Below are 23,565 nucleotides of genomic sequence, written 5' to 3' on the forward strand. Positions count from 1 at the left end.
CTAAGCAATTTTTATGAAGGCTCCCTCTTGTTTGTTTATTTTGACTCATGTACATGTACATATTTGTAGCTTATCGGAAGTATTAATAAATAAGCTTTGCTTCATTTCAACATATTGTGTTAAATACACCAAAGACTTCTTCAGAAAGTTCTTTGAATTTTTTCTTTTGTTGAAACTTGTATTGTTGGAGCTTTGTGAGTGAAGCATGTAGTTTGAGGTAGTGTTCCCTTAATTTCCTGAGTGAGGAAAACTTCTCGGTTGGAGACTTGAAAAATCCAAGTCACTGAGTGGTTGTGAGACTTCCGAGTATCAAGGTGCAGTAGCATATGGTGGGAGTCCCCCAAGTCTTCAGGCGAAGAGAGTTGCCGAATGAGATGTCTTGCTTGCTACTAATTTGTCAAAGTAACGAAGCCTTGTTTTGATGTCACACCTTCATATATGGCTTATCCAAAAATATTTCAAGCTAGGTTTAGCTTTGCGAGGGCCCAAAATTATTTGTGTAGCCCAAAGGGAGTCAGAGTAGAGGGAGCGGTAGCTCTTCAATATAACACCATCCTCTGTAGCTCAAATCGAAAAATTGTCTTCATGAAAATTGTTCCTTAACGTGGGAACTACAACATACCCAAATTTGAGATCCATCGGAGTAGTACAACTTTAGACATTCAGGTATGATGAGGAACTGTTCATGATTTTTCTATTAACCCGTCAGACTTGTTGTGAGCTTTGAAACTCCAGTTTCTCTTATTCAGATCAACATACTTTCTTCATCGAAGTTGTTCCTCATCATCTCTTCCATAACATATCAAAAATTCAGAACAAACTAACGGTTGAATATTTCCAGATCTTCGAAACACCGCAGCAGCTTTGAAGCTTGCAGAAATCTGACCGTCATGTTTGGAGCTTCAACACTCTAACTTCCGTCGCTCAAATAGAAAAATTTCCTTCGTGAAAGTTGTTCATCTGCTCAAGAACTATAAGATGTCCAAAATTCAGCTCCATTGGAAGTAGCTTCGCACTATCTTGATGAAGAGTGTGTGAAGCTTTTATATGTTTTGGTGTTGAAATTTGGTATTGTAGGTGAAATTTTGGGGTTGAAGCTTGATAGGTGAAGCTTTGGTGTTGAAGCTTTATAGGTGAAGCTTTGGTGTTGAAGCTTTATAGGTGAAGCTTTGGTGTTGAAGCTTTATAAGTGAAGCTTTGGTGTTGAAGCTTTATAGGTGAAGCTTTGGTGTTGAAGCTTTATAGGTGAAGCTTTGGTGTTGAAGCTTTATAGGTGAAGCTTTGGTGTTGAAGCTTTATAAGTGAAGCTTTGGTGTTGAAGCTTTATAGGTGAAGCTTTGGTGTTGAAGCTTTAGAGGTGAAGCTTTGGTGTTGAAGCTTTATAGGTGAAGCTTTTGTTGGCACCGTAAATTGAATGTGCTTCGCACTATCTTGATGAACATAGTGCGAAGCTTTTGAGATTGATACTTGTCCTCCATTGATGAAGCTTGAGTTGGCATCATAAATTGATTGTGCTTCGCACTATCTTGATGAACATAGTGCGAAGCTTTTGACATTGATATTTGTCCTCCATTGATGAAGCTTTTGTTGGCACCATAAATTGGTTGTGCTTCGCACTATCTTGATGAACATAGTGCGAAACTTTTGAGATTGATACTTGTCCTCCATTGATGAAGCTTTTGTTGGCATCATAAATTGATTGTGCTTCGCACTATCTTGATGAACATAGTGCGAAGCTTTTAAGATTGATATTTGTCCTCCATTGATGAAGCTTTGTTGAATTTCCCAATTTCCAATTTCCCCTTCTTTTTTTTTTTTTTTTTTTTTTTGGGAAAACTAGAAATTTGAAAATGTGGGAGAGACAACGTATACAAATTTTGCTTCCATACAGTTAAGCGAGAGATTGTGATGCAAGCCACATCTTGTAGTAGTCGAAGGTTTGGATGAACCATATAAATTGAATTTGCTTCGAACAGTCTTGATCAAGAGCGTTTGAAGCTTTATATGAGTTATAGTGTTTGCATTGTTACAGAGGAGAAATGTCTGAAGCAGATGCAAGAGGGCTGAAAAGCTTGATCTTCGTATACCATGCATTGAAGCCATTGTTGGCTTGCAATAAGACTTTGTTGGTGACTATAGCTCTTGTTAGACATAAGTGCTCCCCTAGTTGAGTTGTAAAGCTTGATGGTTTTTTATTATTTGTGAATGCTAGGAGTTCACATGTACAAGTTGTATCACTCGTCTTCTGGTTAATGGAATGAATGGTAGGTTGCTTTCATCACTTGGTTGGTGGTACGAATGTGAATTCCTTAATCACCTTTCATCACATTTCATCACCTGGTTGGTGACATGAAGGAGAGTACGCGTTGTACATTTCATCACCTGGTTGGTGGCATGAAGGAAAGTACGCGTTGTACATTCCATCACCTGGTTGGTGGCACGAAGGTGAGTTCCTTCATCACCTAGTTGGTGAGAATAAGGGCAAGGTGTCGAGGCACATTGTGGCAAATGTCGAATGACACAAAGTGTGTTGAACCTTTTCGAAGCATAGTTGGCTTATGTATGGATGTGTTGGAATGTATGATGTTTATGCATGAATGTGTTGGAATGTATGATGTTTGTGTATGAATGTATTGGAATGTATGATGTTTATGTATGAATGTGTTGGAATGTATGATGTTTATGTATGAATATGTTGGAATGTATGATGTTTATGTATGAATGTGTTGGAATGTATGATGTAGATCCTTTGTATAGTCTTGTTGACACATACTTAGATTTTCTTTTGTATTGGAAACATTTGCGTTGAAGCTTCAACACTTGAGTGTTTCATTGCTCAGAATGGAAAAGAGTTTATGGCCGAGTTGGCTAAATCACCTCTTTATTGAATTCATACCAAATGGTCTTTGTTACATAGGATGCCGAACGGCTGTAGCTTAACACTTGTACAATGTGAGTCTATTTGTAATAGTACTTCAAGTGGTCAGCATTCCATGGATGGCCAAGGGTCTTGCCGTCGGAGTTTCTGAGCTTGTAGCTGCCAGGGCGGCTGATGCCGACGACCTCGAACGGTCCGTCCCAGTTAGGACTGAGTGTTCCTTCACTCGGGACTCTATCACAGAGTAATCTTTTCTTCAGTACCCAGTCTCCCACTTTGAAAGAGCGAGGTTTGACCCTTGAGTCGTAGTAGTTGGAGATGCGCTGCTTGTAGGCGACATTCCTCAGGTGAGCCTGATTTCTGTGTTCCTCGACTAGATCCAGGTTGAGGGTGAGTTGCTTGTCGTTCTCACTCTGTATGTAGTTCTGGATTCGGTATGTTGCTTGCTCAAGCTCAACTGGGACAACTGCTTCTGTACCAAAAGCAAGTGAGAATGGAGTTTCTCCTGTGGAAGTCCGATATGAAGTGCGGTATGACCAAAGGACTTGGGGTACGAATTCTGGCCAGCAACCTTTAGCTTTATCCAAGCTAGTTTTCAGAGTGCGCTTGATTATTTTGTTAACGGCCTCAACTTGTCCGTTAGACTGGGGATGGGCTGGAGAGGCAAAACATAAGTTGATGTTGAACTTAGAGCAGAACATCTTAAACATTTTGTTGTCGAACTGCCGCCCATTGTCCGTGACTATCGCATTGGGAATGCCGAATCTGCAGAGGATGTTCTTCCATACGAAGTCTTCTATTTTTCCCTCAGTAATGCTTGCCAAGGGTTCTACTTCAGCCCACTTTGTGAAGTAGTCAACTGCAACGATTACATAACGGACCTTGCCTTTCCCTGCAGGCATTGGGCCGATCAAATCAAGTCCCCATTGGGCGAAGGGCCAAGGGCTGATCATAGGAGTGAGCGGCTCGGGAGGGGAGTGAGGGATAGTTGCGTAGCGTTGACACTTATCACATGAGCGAGATATTCTGATGGCATCTTGGTGGAGTGTTGGCCAATAGTATCCTTGGCGAAAAGTCTTGTGTGCTAGGGATCGAGACCCAGCATGATCTCCGCAGACTCCTTCATGTATTTCCCGAAGGACAATTTCCGCCTCCGCAGGTGTAAGGCATCTTAGGTATGGCAGGGTGAAACCGCGCTTGTAGAGTTGGTCATTAATGATCAGGTAGCGGGCAGACTTGTATCGAATCTGCTTAGCTTGGACTTTGTCAATTGGGAGGGTGCCATGAGCAAGGAATTTATAAATTGGGGTGATCCAACTATCTTCTTGTTGTAAATTGCACACCTCCGCGACCATGATGCTTGGTTCTGCCAACAATTCGACATGAATTTTTCTCCCAATCTTGTCTTCCACTGCCGAGGCGAGGCGAGCCAAAGCGTCTGCATGACTGTTTGCCGCTCGAGGAACTTGGGTGATCTGGTAGTGGAAGTGCTTGAGCAAAAGTCGCGTTTGCGCAAGATATGCTGCCATGGAGCTATCCTTAGCATCAAAGTTGTTTGTGACTTGGTTGACCACTAATTGGGAGTCACTGAAGATATCAATTCGTTTAACCCCAAGGTGTTTGGCCAAACGTAAGCCTGCTAGAAGGGCTTCGTATTCGGCCTCGTTGTTCGATGCCTTGAATTTGAAACGAAGAGCGTATTCCATCGCCACTTTATCGGGGGTAGTGAGGACTAATCCTGCTCCGCAGCCCTGTTGGTTGGATGAGCCATCAACATACAGACTCCATGCTGGGGTCGTTGATTCTACTTTCTGAGCTTCCGATGGTAATGAAGCTACTACTTCAGGTGTAGAAGCGATGTCAACAGGATATGTGAAGTCGGCGATGAAATCTGCTACTGCTTGACCTTTTTTGGCTGGTTTTGGTTGGTAGGAGATGTCAAACTCACCCAATGCTATCGCCCATTTGATCATTCGTCCAAACGTGTCAGGACTCTGGAGTATCTGTCGAAGAGGGTGATTGGTAAGCACGATGATGGCGTGTGCTTGGAAATAAGGGCGAAGTTTCCGAGCAGACATGACCAATGCTAGAGCTAATTTCTCAATGTTGGAGTATCGTGTCTCCGCATCTTGTAGGGCCTTGCTAACGTAGTAGACGGGCCGTTCGACACCACTGTCCATCCGAATAAGAACAGAACTAACTGCTGAAGCCGAAACCGATAGATAGATGATGAGAGTGTCACCAACTTCTGGTTTGGAGAGCAGATGGGCTTTACTCATGTACTCTTTGAGGTTCCTGAATGCCTTGGCACATTCCTCCGTCCATGTAATGTACTTCTTATTTCCCTTGAGTGCTTTGAAGAAAGGAGCACATCTGTCTGTGGCCTTAGAGATGAATCTGGTTAAGGCTGCCACTTTGCCAGTAAGGCTTTGGATGTCTTTTGAAGTTACTGGCTCTTTCATGTCGAGGATTGCTTTGATCTTTTCGGGGTTAGCTTCAATGCCTCGTTGGCTAATCATGAAGCCTAAGAATTTGCAAGAGCCCACGCCGAAGGCACATTTGTTGGGGTTCAACCTCATTCGATACCTCTTTAGAATGGTGAAAGTTTCAGATAGGTTGGTGATGTGTTGGTCAGCATGTTTGCTCTTGACTAACATATCATCAACGTAAACTTCCATGCTCTTCCCAATCTGTTCGGCGAACATTGAATTGACCAGTCTCTGATAAGTTGCTCCTGCATTCTTTAGACCGAAGGGCATGACTTTGTAGCAATATAGTCCCCTGTCAGTAGTGAAGGCTGTGTGTTCTTGGTCTGAGGGGTTCATGAGGATTTGGTTGTATCCTGAATAAGCGTCCATGAAGCTCAAGAGCTCACACCCTGCCGTAGAGTCTATAAGTCTATCAATGAGAGGAATGGGGAAACTATCCTTCGGGCATCCTTTGTTTAGGTCGGTGTAGTCGACACACATTCTCCACAAGACCTTTTGAAGCAGGAGACTTTCCTTGGTCGGATTTTTCTTAACAAGGACAACATTTGCTACCCATGTTGGGTAATTGACTTCACGGACGAAGCCTATGTCCTTGAGTTTTTCAACTTCTGCTTTCATCGCCTCGTATCGTTCAACATCATAAGATCTTCGCTTCTGTTTTACTGGTTTGGTTTTGGGATCAATACTCAAGTGGTGACAGATGATACGGGAGAGATGCCCGGCATATCTTTATATGACCAAGCGAAGACCTCGGCGTTTTCTTGCAAAAAGGAGATCAGTGACAACCGAAGGGGTGGTGACAAAGTAGTGCCAATCTTCACCATGCGGTCTAGATGGTCTTTGGAGATAGAGACATTCTCTAACTCTTCAGCGGGTTGTGCTTGCTGGGTGAAGGAATCATCTCGAGGGTCGTCGGGTTGACTGTTGCCATCCTGAAGACCCGAGTTGGATTCATCTGGACTAGTCTTTACGACTTGGTTATGTATAGAGAGAGTCTCCTTGGGGACAGACAGGTGTTGTTGCTTGACTGAAGTGTTGTAACATGATCGAGCACTAAGTTGATCTCCCCTGATGTATCCATTGCCGAAAGGGGTTGGAAACTTCATCAACAACATATGTGTGGATACCACGGCCTTGAGATCATTGATGCCTGTGCGCCCAAAGATGACATTGTATGCCGTCGGGCAGTTGACCACTAGGAAGTTAGTGGTAATAGTAGCTGTGTAGGGGTCTGTACCAATGGTGAAGGGTAAGTGTATACTCCCTAAAGGTTGCACGATATCGCCAGAGAAGCTTATCAGAGGAGAAATCGAGCGATCGAGCAAGTGTTCAGCTACATTAAGTGCCTTGAAAGCTTCAGCAAACATGATATTGACTGAAGCACCTGTGTCTATCAGGATTCGTTTCACATCAAAATTTGCTATGTGAGCTTCCACGATCAGTGGGTCATTGTGAGGGTAGATGATACCTCTTTCTTCCTCAGGGTAGAAACATATTGGATCCCAGTTAGGCTTTTGATACTTGCCTCCTCTGATGTCTTCCACGTGAAACACTTGATGGCCAGGTCTCAAAGTTCGTTCACTGCTTTTCATGGCCCTATTGGAAGATTCAGACATGGGTGTGCCGCCGCTTATGGAATATATCACATTCACATGACGTTGGTTACGATTATCCCTTGGAGGGTGAAGGAGGAACTGATCAATTTTTCCTTCACGTGCCAAAGCTTCAATATGGTCACGGAGGATAATGCACTTCTCACTATCATGGCCATTATAATCGTGGTAGCAGCAAAACATGCCCGTGTTCTTCGTGGACTTGTAATCTGGCTGTCTTGGCTTTGGCTTTGGTATCAGGTGAGCTATACTGGGGTAGATGGCAGCACATGTAGCATTCAAAGAGGTGTATGTCTCATACCTCGGGGTAGGGCCTGTCTTGGCACGTGATTGGCCCACTGCGTTGACTGCCTGAGGGCGGGCATTATTGTGACGATATCCTGAGTTATCGTGATAGTGCCCCTTATTCTTTTTATTAAAATGAGATTGGTGAGGATGGAAGTCTTTCCTTTTGCCCTGAGATTGATATGTCTGCTGACTTGGCGAAGCATTAAATGAGGCAGGGGGGTGTGCTGCTACCATTTGGAAGGTTGAGGTCTTTTCATTCGGTTGGATCTGGTCTCCACTCCCTACTTGCTGATAAGGGGTGACTGTAGGGGGTTTCCCTTGATATGTCATTGCCTCGGCGGAGGCATGGTTGTAAGCTTGTGTCATCACCTCAGAGTAAGTCTTCCAAGTGTTGGCATTGATCATGTACTTGAAGAAACAGTCACGTAAGCCTGCCGTGAAAGCCTTGAGGGCGGTCTTGTCATCTGCCTCAGCGCATCGAGAATACTCATGGCTGAAGCGGCCAGCGTACTTTCGTAATGACTCGTCCGGCTTCTGGTGAATAATGTACAAGTCATCTGCGGAATGCAAGCGATCGGTCTGGAAGATGTGTTGAGAGACAAACAGCTTCCTCAACTCTTCAAATGAGTCTACTGTCTCAGGTGGAAGACGGCAATACCAGTTTAAAGCTCCGCCAGAGAGGGTGGAGGGGAAGAGAAGGCACCGTTCTTCGTCGGTGTGTCCCCGGTATACCATGGTGGACTCAAAGAGGTTAAGGTGTTCAATCGGGTCTTCCCTTCCAGTATAGAGCTGTAAGTCGAGCTTCTGCTTTGTCTTCGCTTGGAGGGGAGTGTTGAGGATCCTTCTTGTGAGAGGGCCAGGCCTGGGTTGGTTCCAGTCAGGTATCTCGGCTTGACGTTCAGCCTTCAGCTTGTTTACTTCCTCAAGGAGCTGCAGGATAAGGGGGTCCTGAGCGGAGTCGTGCACCACCAAACTTTTCTTCTTTAAGTCCCCATCGCCTCTTGGAAGTAGGAAAGTTTGATCAAGATAGCGTGATCTTTCTCTAGACTCGCCACACTGACTTCTAGAGTAAGTATGTCGGAATGTTTCCGAGTCCCCAGTACCTTCATATTCTTCTGGGACTTGTTGCCCCTTCTCTATATTGGCGGCTGGCCTGGGTCGTGGAAGAGGACCGAGTCTTTCAGAAACCCTTGGGTCATTGATCTTCGAGCTTATGTGGATGGGATTATCTCGACGTTGCTTTAGGAAGTCTCGACAATCGCGATAGACAGCTTTTGATCCTTCCACATCCTCTGTGAGGAGGTGTTTTCCTCTACTTCTCCTGCTTCGGGTTGAAGCAGCTGGGTTGAGAGAAGTCTCATGTTGATTATCACATTGATGTGTAGCTCGATCCTTATCAGGGATGTCCGTGTCGGATATCGGTGACCCTCCGTGTTGGGGGGCATTCAGTTGATTGTTGACCTCAACAGGGGCGACGAGCTTATGTGTTTGAGCCTGCCTAGCCTCGTGAAGCATCTTGAAAAGTTTTTCATATTGTTCCTGGAGGACTTCATTCTTCATCGCTATCTTGTTGTTCTGAACCTCTAGCTCATCGACTTTAGCTTGAAGAGTAACTCTATTTCCTTCCTGCTTTCGTTGCTTCATACTAGGTCCAGCGGGGGTGTCATTCTGTGTGCTGTGGCTTCTTTCGCTCCCCATGTCGGAGAGAGATGCTTGGCCAAAAGAGAGTGTACGAGCGGTGGAAACCAGCTTGACAAAGCTGAAGAGAGTGGGAATAAGTGTCGTTTCCCACAGACGGCGCCAAATGTTGATGCACAAAATCAGCGAGGACTTTGGTACAACAGAAAGTGTCAGGTTTTGTGACCTTCGCTTGGTTGTTTCGGTCACTAGTGAGGATAAGTACGTAAATGAATAGAGACAGAGAAGCAAACACAGGATGTACGTGGTTCACCCAGATCGGCTACGTCCACGGAGTAGAGGAGTTCTTATTAATTGTGAAGGGTTTACACAAATACATAGGTTCAATCTCTGGTTTAGTGAGTTCTAGTGAATAGTTTAGTACAAAATGACATTAGAGATTATTGTGGGAGAATGATCCCTATTTATAGAGGAGAGTTTCTAGCTTTGTCCTAACATCGACACGTGTCGTGTTGTGATTGGCTTCTGATGTTGACACGTGTCGAGCTGTAATTGGCTTCTGATGTCGACACGTGTCGCATTGTGATTGGCCTCCTGGTTGAAGGGAAGCTCTTCTAGGTCCTTGACGGTATAACGTTGACCGGTGCTCAGTAGTTTCGGGATTGGTCAAGTATGGTATAAAAAGAAGTTAATTGGACTAATCAATACAATTACAAATCCAAGTTGATAATGGTATTATAAAATTAATTAATGATAGTAGATGTCGTTAAGAAAAAATAATTTGAGGATAGGCCCGAGCCTATCCTAGTCTAAAAGTGGCTCAGCCACTGCTTTCTTTATTAGCAATGGTTGAAATTAATGCAATTTTGATGGAACATGGGTGGACAACAGTTGGGTAGGGGCCGGGATATGGAGTGATGGTGCGTGATGAGGAGGGAGATTTTGTTGTAGGGCTAACTGGGGAAAATGAAGAAATCGGTGTCCATTTTGAGTGGAGATTGTGGCGATGAGAGAATCAGCTAAATTGGTAAAGGGTTGGGTTTGATCTCTTTGTTGGCATGGTGGCTCAAGTTATTGTCCTATTTCAGTTTTCCTAGTTTGCGAGAGAGATAGAGAGACGGTGGGGGGAGAGAGAAACGAGGTGGAGGCAGAGGAAAGGTAGCTGGTTTTTTTTATAGGTTTTTTTTTTTTGAGCTATATTATAATAAAATAAATAAGGGTTAAAAAGTTGTTTTATAAAAGGATAAACATGTCATTAATATTTTTATTAAAATATGACTAAGAAGATATGACAATGGGGTAGGTTTATCATCACTAATAACAAAATAGAATATAAATTTTAATAAAAGTACACTTCAAGAGATTAAATTGAAAATGTAATTAGCACTATTTTTTTTTTTACATTTAATCTTTTGCAAGTACTAATGCTCAAAACTCCTAATTTTAACTAGGAGGAGAGAGATAGTTGCATTTTTTTGCTAAACATTAAAAACTATAAAGAGAAATGCTAAGGGACTTTCTCAAAAGTGAGACTCCCAAAAGTGGGGACTATCCGTGTACTATGTGTCACCTTATGTTTTGGCATAATATTTTATAATGTTAACATAGAAATCGATATTAAATTGTGAGATGAAGAGAGTTCATGAAAAGTTCTATTTTTAAGAAAGTCCACCTAATGTTTCTTAACTAGAAAATTGCATGGTTTGGCGACTCCAATTGCTACATGTTGTCTGAGTTTGTTTCGGCATTTAATTTCTTCCAAGTGAAGCAAAGTTCAGAAAGAGAGAGAAAATAATGGAGATCAGATCGCACGATGAAGATGAAGTGTACAAGGCATCACGGACCGGGAGTGTAGAATCCTTAAACATGTTGATCGAAAAAGACCCAGACATTCTATGGAGAATATCCCTGCACACCAGCAAAACGGGAACCCCCTTGCATGTTTCGGCTTTGCACGACAACGCTGAGTTTACCAAAGCCCTTTGCACTAACAATCCCAAACTTGCAAAGAGGGTGGACGCCGATAGACGCACGCCCCTGCACTTGGCTTCTGCTGAGGGCCACAAGGAGGTTGTTGAAGCTTTGTTATCTGTGTATGCTGGTGCGTGCTCGGATTTTGATGAAAATGGAAGAATCCCTCTTCACTATGCAGCCATGCGAGGAGAAGTTGAGGTGCTCCAGAAGTTGATTGATAAAAATCCTGAGTCCATTTATTTCAAAGTCGAAAACAGATCAAAAGAAACAGTTTTGCACTTGTGTATTATACATAACCAGTTAGAGTGCTTGAAAATGTTGGTTGAAAGGCTGCTGGTTGAAAGAGACGACATAAATGGTGAGTTCCTCAACTCAAAAGCTGGCTGTGATGGTAGTGTGACCATCCTGAAATTAGCTTTGAAGCTAAGGCAAATTAAGGTACGTATATATATTTCCATTTTCTATACTGGATATTCTTAGTTTTTTACTATATTAATTAAATATGTTCATGTGTAAATTTTTATACATTCTTTAAACTTTTTGTTAGAATTTCCCTCGATGCACTCCGTAAACAATAATTGGATGCTGGTAATATGGGCACACCCACGTGAACATTAAAAAAACCTAAAATAATAAAAAAATTAAAAACTGAGTTATCTGGAATCCCATATGAGGTATTGCAGAGCAAATTTGAGACTCTATCTCCCTCCCTTCGACTGCACATGGGCAGCGGTGGAATGAATCCACTCCCTTTTTGTGCTGCATATGGTTTTCCCTTCCCCAGATCTGCAACCCACTCCCTTCCCTTACCTCCCGTTCAACTGGAATAAGTCCATCTGCATCTCAAGAAGTTGTAGAAGTATTAGCAGCAGCACCGCTGCCGGTCATCGATTCGGCGTCTTCAGCTGTCATCAACTCCGAATCCGAAGACAACCCATTGTCGCTGCGGCCTAATCCGGATACTCCAGTTGGCTGGCCAGCCGACGGAAAGTTCAGTCTCGAATAGGTTAGGAACCTATTGTTTGTTTTTTTATTGGGCATCTAGAAATCTGGACCCGACCCAATTACCCGTGTTTCCCGTAGTGGTTATCGATAGCTTAATCGTCTGCCCATCCAAGATCCTCCACAAAGAGGCCAAACGTCGATCAGTTAGACCTTCGTGGACCTCCTTTTTCTTTTAAATGATCTTAGCCTGTTTAGTATTTTAGTATTTTAGTTTTTAAAAATTTTAGTTTTTTTTTAATTTAAAAAAAATATAATTTTAATTTCTTAAAATGTTTTAATATACTACGTAGCGTCCAGTTATTGTCTATATGGTTGCAACATCATCAGGAGGTTCTGATATTGAAAATTAATTATAACTTTAAGTACCAAACTGAAACGAAAAAACTTGATGTATCATAATATTAAAAATTAAGAAACTTCAAATGAGTAAACGAATATTACTCCTGGTTTATGTGCGCTTTCCCTTGTTAGTTCCCCCTAGGAGCATAATTTCCACCATATTAATGATAAATTTTATAGTGTAATAGAAACACGGATGATAACCACGCGTTTTTATATAAGTGGGGAAAAATTATATTTTTTAAGTTATTAACTTTTTAACACACTTATCCCACTATTTGTATAGTGACACGTGATGTACCACCTGTGTTATGGTCATATTGAAAAATCTCTCCATATAATGAAGTGTATATATTATTTACAGACATTTATCTCATATTTATATAATGACACGTGGTTTTGTTGGATTTATTCCGATGTAAATCAACCTTAAATGGTCTACAACATATAATAGGAATGTAATATTGGAGATTAATGTAGATATTGTGATTTATTTCCTAAAGATATCAATCTTATATTAGGTGTCTTGTAATACAAGTAAGATTGATGGAGTCCTTGATTTTATGTGATTATGATACCTAACTGATAGGCTAAAAAGTGGGATTTGGGATTCCTTTATGGATGGAACCTTAATGCCTTAGCCAGTATAAATACTAAGGTCCCTGCAAACCCTAGATACACAACAAACACTTCCCATAAAGTAGTTGTATCCGGCTAGGTGCTTTGTAGAAGACTTTGGTGTTGCCGCATCCTTCATCTTCTCCGTTTGATCTCCAATGGCTATCGCTTCATGATCAGGTCAGCTAAAATTCCTTCGTTTGTGTTTTAATTATATAACCACATAAAGTTTACATGTGGTATCGGAGCCACTGGTTATATGATTAAAACCTATTAGGTTTGAAGTTTGATTATATAATATCTTTTCTTTTGGACTGCGGTTTTTTTAAATCCAAATTGTGATTGCATTCGGCAACATCACCATGTTGGACCTGCTTGAAAACTGCATAGTACGGTTCCGCATATAATTGTATATACTTGGCATATTAGTCTGATATGCACGGCACATGTTTTACATAAATTCCTATTTGGTCTTAGAGACCGAAATTATCAGTTAAATTAAACAATTACATAATTGGATAATCTGTTTCTGCGAGTGGTGCCAGTTGAGTTCAAGTTTTCTTCCACCGCCACCACCCTTCAATTCCAAATGTGGGCTTTTCTAATTGAAGCACTAAATGATGATATTGAATTAACTATAATAAAGGAAGATTAAAATAGTTGGTTCATTATTTCATGGAATTGTATAATTGGAATTACCATGGTGCTTAACGTTTTCTATTTCAATGTTCATATTAATGTTTTGGTTCAATTGAAATAGTCATTTTGTTCTAACCATGCACCGGAGAATTTGAGATGATCAGCAAAGCCAAATAAGGAGGTTCATATATGCATCGCATATGAGATCCTGATGGAGGTCGGTTCTAACCTTGCACTGGAGAATTTTGAGATATATCACTCATAAATTGGTAAACTAATAATTGTTGAATGGTAGGTTTTCAAGCACTTCAAGCTTCCTTTCTTGTATTCAGTTCTCATAAAGAAAGATTGGAACAGTTTGCTTTGCTCATCTTTACTGAATTAATTATGACTGGAAGAATATGGCATGCTTTAAGCTTTCTTTCGATATTCATGCCAATGTTTTGGTTGAATTGATTTAGTGGTAGATATAACTTTTTGGCTAACGTTGTTGTCAATTTTGTAAGCATATAGAAATATGTACTTCTGTACTAATCTTGCCAAGGAAGACTATGAAGCATCTCAAGTCAACAAGCTCGGTAAAGTCTCCTATCAAAGAAAACAATATTGATCATTATATGTGTCAATTGCGAATTAATTAGTTGATCATGCATATGGTTAGTTTTGACTATTAAGTTTTAAACTTGGTTATCAAAACAAAGAGAAAATATATGTTTTGAACATGATTAATTCTGCATATAAGTGGCATACAGAACGAGGGAAAAGTAGATTTTTAAGATATGCCAAGATGCATGCATATAAAAGTGCATATATATCTTGCTTGTTCGTGGTTTTTTGTTAGTAATATGCATGAGTGAGCCTATTGGCTGGTCCAAGCAGCTCCAGTCACTGCTTCCAGGGTGGAAAGGCAACAAGGGGACACTAAGCACCCCTCAAAATATAATTACATACCTTATAAGGTTTTTTGGAATTACTTCTTAAACTCCAAATCTTTATTGCCTTTGTTATCCATTTGAATAAGGACTAATATTGTTTGCCATGAATTGCAATTGCATAAGTGCCATCAATTGTTTGATCAAGCTAAGTATACGTAATTTTCTAAAGCCAATTATGTATCTAGAAGTTCACATTGCATGTGTAAAATTATCATGACACCAGTATCTAAATGGTATGTATATGGTAAACATGCGGAGAAGCATATGTAAAAATGCATAAATTATTTTATTGTTTGAGACTATATTTTGTACAAATAGTCTGGGTGTTTCGGCATTAGTACAAGAGTAAGTCTATTGCTCTGTTTTTCATGGGTAATAACTAAAATGGACATATGGCATGTTTTATTAAAGGGATTGGGTTGTCCTAACACAAATGTGTTGATTAGTAATGCAGTATACTAAGCATGATGGGGGATTAATTCAAGTACGGTTTATAATGATATTAACTCCATGCGGAATTTGCATGACTAATCAAATTAGTTTTGTCTACAATTTTGCTTTCCTATCTCAGTATAGTCATTTAATTGTACATGACTAATGCATAACTTATGGATTGACTGAGAATGACAGAAAGCATCCAATGACAAGAATAAGGGTATAATACAAGTGAATAAGGTTTGTAGTAATTATGTGACAATTCTCATTTGTATTTTAACTATTTATTTGAGAATTGTGGTTGGTCATGTGATTATAAATATGTTTATAAAGAAGTGGTGAACATATGAAGGCATAAGGTATGTATTTCATTCAGAGCATGTGACTAAATTGATAAGCATAAGTCTTCAAACTTGTATATAGTTTATTAGTTTTTCCCATGCCTAAAGAATTTAAACAACGTTTTGATGAGTCAATTTTATGTGCCATAAGGGGAGAAGAAAAGAAATTATTCAAGGCTAATGTATGACATGTATTGGAGTTTTTTCTTTTGGAAGAAAAGAATTTTTGGTTGTTCCTTTACTTAATTTGGTATTTACAAGGCTAATGCACGATTTTGATGCTAATGTTTTAGGAGTCTTGTACTACAGAAATAAAGGTACAAAAGGAAAGGAACTCGTTTGACTTAAGAGAGCATTTAAGTGATATCACAATTTGGCTTTTGAATTAAAAGCGACTATATTGTTTAAAGTGTTTCCATTTTGAATCTATTAGCTCCATCATGTTTTCTCATACGTGTTGATATCCTTGTGGTGGAAGATTGATATTATAGCTCTTATACAACTTGATCTATATGTGATTAATCTCCTATCAAGTATGTTGTCAGGTTTTTTGAGATTAATTAGATATCGAAAGGAGTCATGAAGGCTGGAGATGATTAATGTCTTGTCAACTAAGCAAGCCGTAGCGGCTTAGTTGATGCTGGGACTATGGTTTTAAGTTACTTTGATCAACGTTGCATCTTAATTAGAATAAAAGGGATAATCTTCTTGCCCGTAGGTGTGGATCGTTTCCTTTGTTTTAATTAAGATGGCATAGTATGAGTTTTATTTCACAGGAGTTTGTGAAAACTTCATCTTGCCCGTAGGTGTTGAAGTTTTTTATGAAGGTAACTCTTGTGACATATAATTCAGTACTAGAAACTAATTAATTTTCTTGCCCGTAGGTGTAAATTAATCTAGTTTCATGAAGTTTATTGGGGATAAAGTTCCATGCCATCAGTTACAAAATCCCACTATGAGCCCCATAATAGGTTGTGGTTTTAAGGCATGGAAATCGGTTGCATCATAACATATTTTGTGTCTATTCATGAGACTTGTTGATGCAAAGTATTGGACCCATGAAGGTTAATCAAGGATTGCTAAGGTACACATTATTTAAGTCTTATGCTTGTAAATCTTTTCAATTTGAAGTATGATGTCGTTTTAGATGATGAAATTTGACTACTAGAGTTTCCCTTGGACATCAAAATTGAAATGATATGAAATTGAATTGTTATGGATGTATCAATTCATGATAGATGCACATGATTGTTTCTGGCAGATTGCATGTCTTGATTTAAATTGAGTGAATGATACGTCTAATGATCACCAAACGACCTGAATTTTTTATATGTTCAACATATATATGTCTACTATGTGTCTGCAAATTTTCGTAAAGTTTTGCCATGTAGTGTAATTATGGTGAATTTACTAGTAACCCATGCTCGTACAGACAGTTTTGCTGGCAGATTGTTTTTGTCTTTTGAGACGTCACTTTAGACAATTAGTTTGACCTAAAACGGCCCTATATTTTTATTTTATGATAGTATGTCTATTTTGATCTGTAAAATTTTGGTAGCAATTAAGCTTGTAAATTAATTATGATAAATTCTAAAGTAAGTGTAACTCATTGCTGAAATTCTGTTTGATAACTTTATGTTGGTTCTGATGTCTATTTAATTATGTCTAAAATATGAAGCAAATTTGTTTAGGTAAATCCTTGAAAGAATATATGAATGAGTGTTTGCCCAAGTGGGAGAATTAGTGAAAGAAAATTGGGCTTCACACTCATTAACTTATTTGCAATAAGTGTATAAACTCTAAAAGTTTAGTGGGAGTTGTTCTAAAGTTTTGAGCATTAAGTGGACTTGCATAAAGTGTTATTCTATCTTCCATGAATATGTGTTTTGGTTGATGAAATTAGAATTATGCCATGACTCGAATGACAATAATATGTTTAAGTTGCAGAATGAGTACTTGGTGTATGTGTATATTTTTACTTGCAATCATTTGGATGCCTTGATTGATTATTTGTTAATCTTTAGAAGAATTTTGAGGCTCATGGGGACTTAGCACAAATATGGAATTATTAATGCAAATAGATGGTTGTGAAATGCATGGTTTTGTATAAACAGCGGTGAATGTCTTAGTTTTACCTTTCATTGAGATTATGCTATTTAAGGTGTTAAGGAAAGGTTAAAGAAAGACAATTTTGTAGTGATATGCATTCATTGACTAAGTAAGGGTGTTCCCACAAGCATATTTCAAAAGTATGATTTAAGTAGTGATTTGCAAATTAAGTGACGATGTTGCAAATCAGTGGGAGCTTGAGTTTCATGTAATTGATGCCTTACATTTGCAGATGACCTATAAGGTATGTATGGTTGATTGAATCCATTCATTTAGTTTAATCTCCGGTTGGATTCATGAAGTCACATGTTTATGTGTTGGTCAATTATCAGATGATGATATATCTGATATCCAGTTAAGCAAATTGCATTTTAAGTCATAAAGGAATGGTTAATCTTCTTGCTCGTAGGTGTGGATTAATTCTTTTGGTTCGACTTAAAATGGCATGACATGATTTATATGTTGTATTAGTTGTGAGGGTTTTTTCATCTTGCTCATAAGTGTTGAAAATTTTTTCTCACGAAAGTAACTAATATGGTATATGAACTAGTGTCAAAAACATGTTAATTCATCTTGCTCGTAGGTGTTGAATTAATTGTGTTTTATGAAGTTTTGTTTGCAACTGCAGTAGAAGTTTGCATTAAAGAGGACCTGAGATGATAAAAGTTGAGACACATTAAGGTAATTAAAGTTCATCTTTGCAATCATAATTTGACGGTGTTTCATGTGGATGAGGATTTTAGCATGTGTGATTATGAAGGTTTTTGGTTGTGTCAACCTTACAACCTTGTTAGTTCCATGTTGAAAGACTTATTTGACAGAAACTTGTATCAAGGATAGGATGTTATCACAATTACATGGCCATTAAAGTGACATTAATCTCCAATTTCAAGTATAAACATAAATACTATATGTGTAGACCAGTGGGAGAATGTTGGATTTATTCCGATGTAAATCAACCTTAAATGGTCTACAACATATAATAGGAATGTAATATTGGAGATTAATGTAGATATTGTGATTTATTTCCTAAAGATATCAATCTTATATTAGGTGTCTTGTAATACAAGTAAGATTGATGGAGTCCTTGATTTTATGTGATTATGATACCTAACTGATAGGCTAAAAAGTGGGATTTGGGATTCCTTTATGGATGGAACCTTAATGCCTTAGCCAGTATAAATACTAAGGTCCCTGCAAACCCTAGATACACAACAAACACTTCCCATAAAGTAGTTGTATCCGGCTAGGTGCTTTGTAGAAGACTTTGGTGTTGCCGCATCCTTCATCTTCTCCGTTTGATCTCCAATGGCTATCGCTTCATGATCAGGTCAGCTAAAATTCCTTCGTTTGTGTTTTAATTATATAACCACATAAAGTTTACAGGTTTACCACCCATGTTTTGGTCACATTGAAAATTCTCTCCATATAATGAAGTGTATATATTATTTACAGACTATACGTTACCTGCTTTTCGTTGATGCTGTAAGAGCAGAAGCAGTTGGTGTGAATGGGATGTCTCTGACCATGTTAGATATCTTAGAGTACAGCAGCGTTGCCAGAGAGGACTTTAGCAGAAGCTTAGAAATTCAACAGATTTTGATGGACGCAGGATTAATTAGAAGAGAAAGTAACGAAAATGATAATCCTAACTCAGCTGTTGCCAATGTTGTTGTACCACCAAATCCAAGAAGGGTAAAGAAGAAAAAAGAAGCTTCGCAAACAAGTAGCCCCATGCTGGTTCTTGACAAAATGGATGAATTGGTTGGGATATCCGGATGATTGGGGGAAGGACACACGTGGCATGCTGATGGTTGTGGCTACGGTGATCTCGACCATGACTTTTCAAGCCGTAGTCAACCCACCCGGTGGTGTTTGGGACCATAATGATACAAACACTACCTTTGGTAATATAACAGTTTGCAATGAAACGAGTGTATGTAAAGCTGGAACTGCAGTGTTAAGCTACGGCAATGATCCCGGCAATTACTTCCCCGCTTTCATAGCATGCAATACCTTATCGTTCCTTAATTCTTTGGCTGTCACCCTTTTGCTCGTCAGTGGATTTCCTCTCTACAATCGGTTGTACACGTGGTTCTTAACGATTTTCATATGCTTCACTCTCGCATTCTTGGCAGTCACCTACCTAACGCTGCTGTTCATAATCGTCCCTGATCATCGTCTTTGGATTTCATTCATCATGTACGGGCTATTCTATTTTTATTGGATTGCGTTGCTGGTCATAGGCGGTGTTTACCGGTTTCTTAATTGGGTGATGAAGTGGTCGCGGCCCATGTACTTTAAGTCGACATCTAGTCTCAAGAACATCGTTACTGGCTCTTTTTCACATAACGATCCAACGCGTTCTGAGGAGAATGAAGCGCCTGCAGTTGCGTGATTACTCTGCCGCGGTGTGTTTGCTTGAAAAAATAATTTACTAGGACATACACCTGTATGCATGTAGCAATTAGGGTTTAGGGTAATGAACTAGGTCAGCGACGCTTTCTGGATCGGCGTTGGTAATTCAAGAGTGTTGCTTAGTTATGATAAATAATCCATTAGCTATGCAAATTAGAAGTGTTTGTTGCCTTTAATTTGATGATACGGTTGCTACTTTTGTATTATTATTCATTTATGTCATTTGTCATCACATTAGCAAACTAACAACTGTTCTCATTCTCTCTGCTTGTAGTTTGTTATTAGTTAATACAGTATAAATGGCTTTCCCTAAAAAAAGTACCGTATAAATAACTAAATACAGTCTCATGATTCGTTTGAAAGTGCTTTTAAAATGATTAAAAGCGCTTTTAAAGAAAAAAGTTTGAGTTCCAAAAGTAATTGAAGCATTTCATGTGTTTCTTCCATGAAGCACTTCATGCGCTTTTCCATGAACATTTTCACTAAAAACGCGTTCAGTCATTTAAAAGCACTTACAAACGAGCGCTTTCACAAATATTCACTTCTCTTGTATGGTCATTGAAATTCCAGCCAGATTACCTAACAAATTTCATAATATATCACATTGATTGCATAATAACATGTAGCACACTTATCAGATTGTTCATTAAACAACTTCCCACTACTTTATTAAGAAAATCGATAAAATATCATCGACGGAAACTACAAGCCCTAATTAACATGGTCTTGCTCCTTAGCCAAGTAATAGTACTTCAAGTTCTAGTTTCTCTACCTAGTACACACTGGTATAAGAATTTGGGGCCATGTTGAACTTGAGAATGACTCGAGGCCGGCCCTTAGTGAAATAGAATTGAAACTAGAAAAAATGCCCGGGCTCTGCCACGGATTTTGAAATCGTAACCCACAATTTATCATACTCATTTCTAAATTATTCATAAATCAATCAGAGAAAACTTCAAGTAGAAGAAAAATGAATTCTCATTTAGAGAAAACTTCAATTTCATGCAAGTTTTTTTGTTCTAATTTCAGGGCTTAACAATGCAAGATTGGAATTTGCATTTGGTTCAAAGAAGTAAGATAAACGGATAAGCAAAACGAACTAAAAAAATAGAATATATTCCAATTTGATTATCCGTTCAGGTTCAAAAAGACCAAACGAAGAATATTTTTAAGCACCCAACATCAATTAAAAACTAAACAATTAAAAGCAATAACACTAAAGCATTTCATTGAAGACATAGATAACATATTTGGTTCTTTGTACCTAAAATGGAAAACATTTGATTTCCTATATGCTATGAAGTTTGCATAAGTGCTGGAATTTACAAGATATAAAGAGACAATCTCAGAATAAAACACATTTGAAGGAAAAGTAATAAGAAAAGAAAATTGTGTTTTTTTACGGAAATAGATAAACAAACAATGACATTAAAAACCAAATTGATAAGGCATTCAACAATCGACATAACCCACGAACCCAAAAACACCAAACCATCAATCATGGATCTTTACCAAATCATACAACCTTTTATAAAATTTAAAAAAAAAATGTCAAAATCAATATTTTATGGCTACATTATTTTCATCAATCAATCAATACACACACAACACATAAATCACATACTCGACAAAAATTCAAATCCGTAAATCCGAAATTAGCAATGTTATTTCTTACCCCCCAAAAACAATCCAAATCTTAGTGGTCACTTTCATTAGTCAATCACTCAACCACTCAGGCACATCGACTACAACTTGGGAATGTTATGCAAATCTTAGGCATCTTGAATCATTAAATTTGAGTTGGAAGAAGCTCTGTTACATGCTCTGCTAGTTGAGGAGTGTAACCAAATTCAGCACTATCATCAGCATCAACACTTTCACACACTCCCGCTTCCAAAACATTTCACAAAATCGAAAACCAAATGAGATTATGTAGCATAAAAGATTCACGGAAAAATAGGTTAAGAAAATCAATTAATATTAAATATAGAGGATGTTGTCCAATAAATAAGACAGCTTTATATATTTCTCGACCATGAGAAAACATCAAATTAATAGAGGCATTAATTATAAGTTTGCCATTCATTGTTGTCGGTCTAAACATGATGACATATTGTAAAGTCCTCTTACATACAGATTAATGAAATATTAATTTATTTCCATGAGTTTTTGGAACAAAACTTTGATTCTAAGAGGACACCAATTCTATGAATCCAACCAATTATTAGTAGAGAATTCGACTCCGGAAAGTTCTCCAGAATTAATTTGGGTCCCACCTTATTTTTCTATTTTTCCTCTCATGTTAGTAAACACCTGAATTGCTTGAATTGTGTGCAATTTCATTCCACACATTCCATTCTCTCTTCGTAAACACCTCATTATGGCCTCCACAACCACTCTTGAGGACTCTTATAGGGACTTAAAGCGAATATTCAGGTCCTCTAATAGAGAGTTCTTATAGTATAATCTTTAAATTTACAGACATACAAAAATAAAAAATTCAAGAAAAAAATCCGAACCGTTGGATTCCCGGAGTTAAAAGAAGAAAAAGGAAAAAAATTGTGTGGTACAGCAGCTTTAATTGTGGTAATCTTTATAGAGATAAGGTCTGATTTTCCGACCAAATGGGAGGTTGACAAGCCTGGAGAAGCTGTCGAACCAAGACCTGGAAGACTTCATGAGATGGCGCTCCTGGGCCCTGCAGACGGCTCCTTTTGCTACGTGTGCGTATCAGATTTTGGCTATACTTGCGTGCAGGATGGGGAACTCCGCAGTCCTTATACGCGAATCACCTTAGAATCTTTTTATATTTGCTTTTGTAAACTTATGTCAGCATGCACAAATCATCTTAGGCTGGGTGTTTATAATGAAGTTCTTTGCTACTTTGACAAAAAATGCATCGTTCAAACATAAAAAATAAAAAATAAAAAATGCAGAAAAAAAGTCTATCAAGCTAGCTAAATGACTAGCTAAATATATTTAGAGAGAAAGTTAAATTTTTGCTAAATATTAAAAAGGGAAAATTAGGATCATATCCTTCTTTTTGTTACTCTATTGATTAAAATCTTATTCATTTTCAATTTTTTTATCAAGGTCCTTGGGTATTAATAACATTATTAATTATTTGAATAATAAAATATTTTTATTTTTAAATATATTCCTTTAATGTTAAAAATGTTACAATTAGTATATTTATATTTATGGCTAAATATTTCATCATATATTTTTATTTTTAGTTTGTACCTATTTTTAATTTGCAAATATTTTTTAATTTGTACCAATTTTCTTTTCATTTTTAATTTGTACCCATATATTAGTTTCTTTTTGTGCCCATATTTTTTAAAGTTTTATTTGTGTTTGTACCCCTGTGTATACTCTCACGCGACATTGTATATTTAATAAATGATAGAAAATTACATATGGTATATTTATGTTTTATGCCTAAACTTTGTATCATATATTTATATTTTTAGTTTGTACCCACTTTTAATTTGCAACATTTTTTTTAATTTGTAGTATTTTCTTTTTAGTTTTATTTTGTACCCATGTATTAATTTCTTTTAGCGCCTATATTTTTAAAAATTCATTTGTATTCATAATTTTTAATCTTTTATATGGACCCCAATTTATTTCTAATGTACCCATTTTTCTTTATTAATGTACCACTTTGTTATATGTGAAATGTACCAATTTTTTTAACACTATGGATACATTCTTTTGCCATTTATTATTTCTTATTTTTACATAGTTTTTATCCATTTATTCAATCAAAATGTTTGAATTTTTTTATTGTAACCTTTTCTAATAGTATTATAATGAGAAATTTTAAATTTATAGGATTATAAA

At 38.1% G+C, this 23,565-nt stretch overlaps 2 protein-coding genes across 2 annotated transcripts in view; both read left to right on the plus strand.

Moving 5' to 3' along the window:
• The window catches only part of LOC126594470 (ankyrin repeat-containing protein NPR4-like), a 93,279-nt gene that overhangs the window by 55,423 nt on the left and 14,291 nt on the right, over positions 1–23,565 (plus strand). The gene's annotated exons all lie outside the window — the stretch shown is intronic.
• Positions 10,601–19,946, plus strand: LOC126594498 (ankyrin repeat-containing protein ITN1-like). Its single transcript, XM_050260850.1, has 3 exons — positions 10,601–11,318; positions 18,757–18,959; positions 19,000–19,946. The coding sequence occupies exons 1-3, from the start codon at positions 10,701–10,703 to the stop codon at positions 19,697–19,699; spliced, it is 1,521 nt and encodes a 506-aa protein (XP_050116807.1). The 5' UTR covers positions 10,601–10,700; the 3' UTR covers positions 19,700–19,946.

This window comes from Malus sylvestris, chromosome 12 (assembly GCF_916048215.2).
Source record: "Malus sylvestris chromosome 12, drMalSylv7.2, whole genome shotgun sequence".
Taxonomy (NCBI): domain Eukaryota; kingdom Viridiplantae; phylum Streptophyta; class Magnoliopsida; order Rosales; family Rosaceae; genus Malus; species Malus sylvestris.

Bases quoted from the DNA above. Each gene is read 5' to 3' on its own strand.
- LOC126594498 (XM_050260850.1), top strand. From the start codon at position 10,701: ATGGAGATCAGATCGCACGATGAAGATGAAGTGTACAAGGCATCACGG. The intron at 11,319-18,756 runs GTACGTATATAT...TATTATTTACAG, and splicing joins TGAAGCTAAGGCAAATTAAG to ACTATACGTTACCTGCTTTT. The intron at 18,960-18,999 runs TGTTGCCAATGT...CCAAGAAGGGTA, and splicing joins AATGATAATCCTAACTCAGC to AAGAAGAAAAAAGAAGCTTC.